This window comes from Olea europaea, chromosome 10, assembly GCF_002742605.1.
Source record: "Olea europaea var. sylvestris chromosome 10, O_europaea_v1, whole genome shotgun sequence".
NCBI lineage: Eukaryota > Viridiplantae > Streptophyta > Magnoliopsida > Lamiales > Oleaceae > Olea > Olea europaea.
In genome coordinates this window covers 2957163-2959229 of record NC_036246.1, presented here as the reverse complement: position 1 = coordinate 2959229, position 2067 = coordinate 2957163, and the positions used below count along the sequence as shown (strand labels likewise).

The 2067-nt window shown below is 33.5% G+C and overlaps 1 protein-coding gene across 1 annotated transcript; it reads left to right on the top strand.

Moving 5' to 3' along the window:
• Window positions 1-921: 921 nt before the first annotated feature.
• On the top strand, window positions 922-1628 carry LOC111402591 (mini zinc finger protein 2-like). The gene has a single exon (XM_023030974.1). The coding sequence runs from the start codon at window positions 1098-1100 to the stop codon at window positions 1377-1379; it is 282 nt and encodes a 93-aa protein (XP_022886742.1). The 5' UTR covers window positions 922-1097; the 3' UTR covers window positions 1380-1628.
• Window positions 1629-2067: the final 439 nt, after the last annotated feature.

Genomic DNA, 2067 nt, shown 5'->3' with positions numbered 1-2067 from the left:
CAGGAGCTTAAAATTGAATTTAGAAATAATCCTACCGTAGAAATTGAGATGTAAAACCAGGCAATCAATTAGAATGGAATTAGGAATTACTGATGCTGAAGGAGTGATTATGTATTAATTATAATTAATAATTCCCTGTTGAGATGTCTCCTTTTTACTGCTAATTAAGATTTATTGACACTAATTGTTCGTTAATTTAATTCTTATAAAAAATGCATTACTCTCTTAGCTTAGTGGTGTGTGTGTTTGAAAGTGTAAACCTATCAATATTATTTATAATGACTGACATCAGTTAAAACTATTTGCATGTAAATAAACAAAGAGACCTTTGACTTTGTCCACACAAACTTGGAAGGTTCAACTATCGAATCCACGTTCATCCCCCATAATTAACCATCCTTTAGCACTTTAACTTGGGGCCCTTTTGACGAAGTTTTTGCTTTTATTTCTGCTTCTAGTAGAGGAACTTCTTTATAAAGTTACTTTATTCCAACTTCTTCCAAAAATCATTTCAGAAAAATCTAAGAAGTAGCTCTTGACTTTTTGAAAATCTTGTCGAATGGACCCTTAATTAGTTTAGGGCCACATAAGAATATTAGGTTCTATAGGAAGTAATTACACGGTCATTCTATATAAATGAAACCAATTAGTCCAAATAAAAAACTTCCTCCAATATCATCCTTGCGCAAAATCCATGTTAATCGTCTTTGTACCATTTCAATTTTATCAAAAGTTCAGAAATTACCTTGTAACAGTTTAAAGTTACATAATATCAAAATGTATAAAGGTCGAGAATTCAAATCTCTAGGATAATTGAAGGGACACAATAACATAACCTAAATTTGGCCAATCTAACCATTAATTGTAGCATGATTTAAATATAGCGGCGCTTTGAAAAGTTAATATTCGAGTATTAACCACTAATAAAGGTTCAGTGGCTAGCTGTATAAATATGCCTTCTAGGGTTAGGGTTTCTCTCGGCACCAAAAATAACCTAGCCCTCTTCCTCTTTCCTCTTCACATCCTTCTCGTCTGAAAATTTGAATTTTCGTACTGTAATTTCTTCAAAAGTGTCAGTAATCTTCTGATCAAAAGCGATGAAAAAGCTTCAAGTTGTGCTGAAGAGGAACGACTCTTCAAGTTATTCAGTGAATTCGTCGCTTACTTCTAGGACTGTGAGATATGCAGAGTGTCAAAAAAATCACGCAGCGAGTGTTGGAGGATATGCCGTCGACGGCTGCCGAGAATTCATGCCTTGTGGCGGGGAAGGAACCGAGGGTGCACTCACTTGCGCCGCCTGTGGTTGCCACCGGAGCTTCCACCGCAGGGAGGTACAAAATGAAGTAGTCTGTGACTGTTCTTCTACAAATAACTCATAGATTAATTATCAGTGTTCGAGTTTATGTTTGTATTTTTGTTCGTTTTCGTCTCTGTGTGTGATGATCAGGTACTGTGATCAAAATTAGGCCTTTGAATTATTTGTTTTGTTTGTTTATGCATATTGAATTGTTGTATGATTTTAATACTATGTTTGATGAACATCCTATGATGATTTTGTAACGTTAAAATGATGTGCAGTTGGTTTTCGATTCATTAGAAAATATTAGTCTGTTCTTCGGCTTGCATTCTTTAGAATTGTCTGATTCTTCTATTTCATTGTTGATTTCTTCCCTCACAAAGAAAATTAAGACATGTATGATTTTTCTATTGCATTATTATTATTATTTTCGAAATTACCATGCAGTGTGTCTGTATAATTCAAGACAGAAGTAAATAACATTTATTATCAACAATTATTATACATTAATTAATCCAAGTTTGAAATATTTTTACTAGCTGTTTTCAGACAAGGGTTTGGCTCATAAGGAAATGACTGGTAAGGAAACCAAGAAAATTCAAGAAGACCGCAGGTAAAGAAAAGGCCTAAATTAATTAACTAGCTTTTTAATTAAATGCACAAATAATTTTTTTGTATTTATTTTAAAAGTTGATATAGAACTAAGACTCTCCATTGGGAGCTACTGAGCTAAAATCCCTTATCGCAACAAGAGTAACAGTATGTTACTG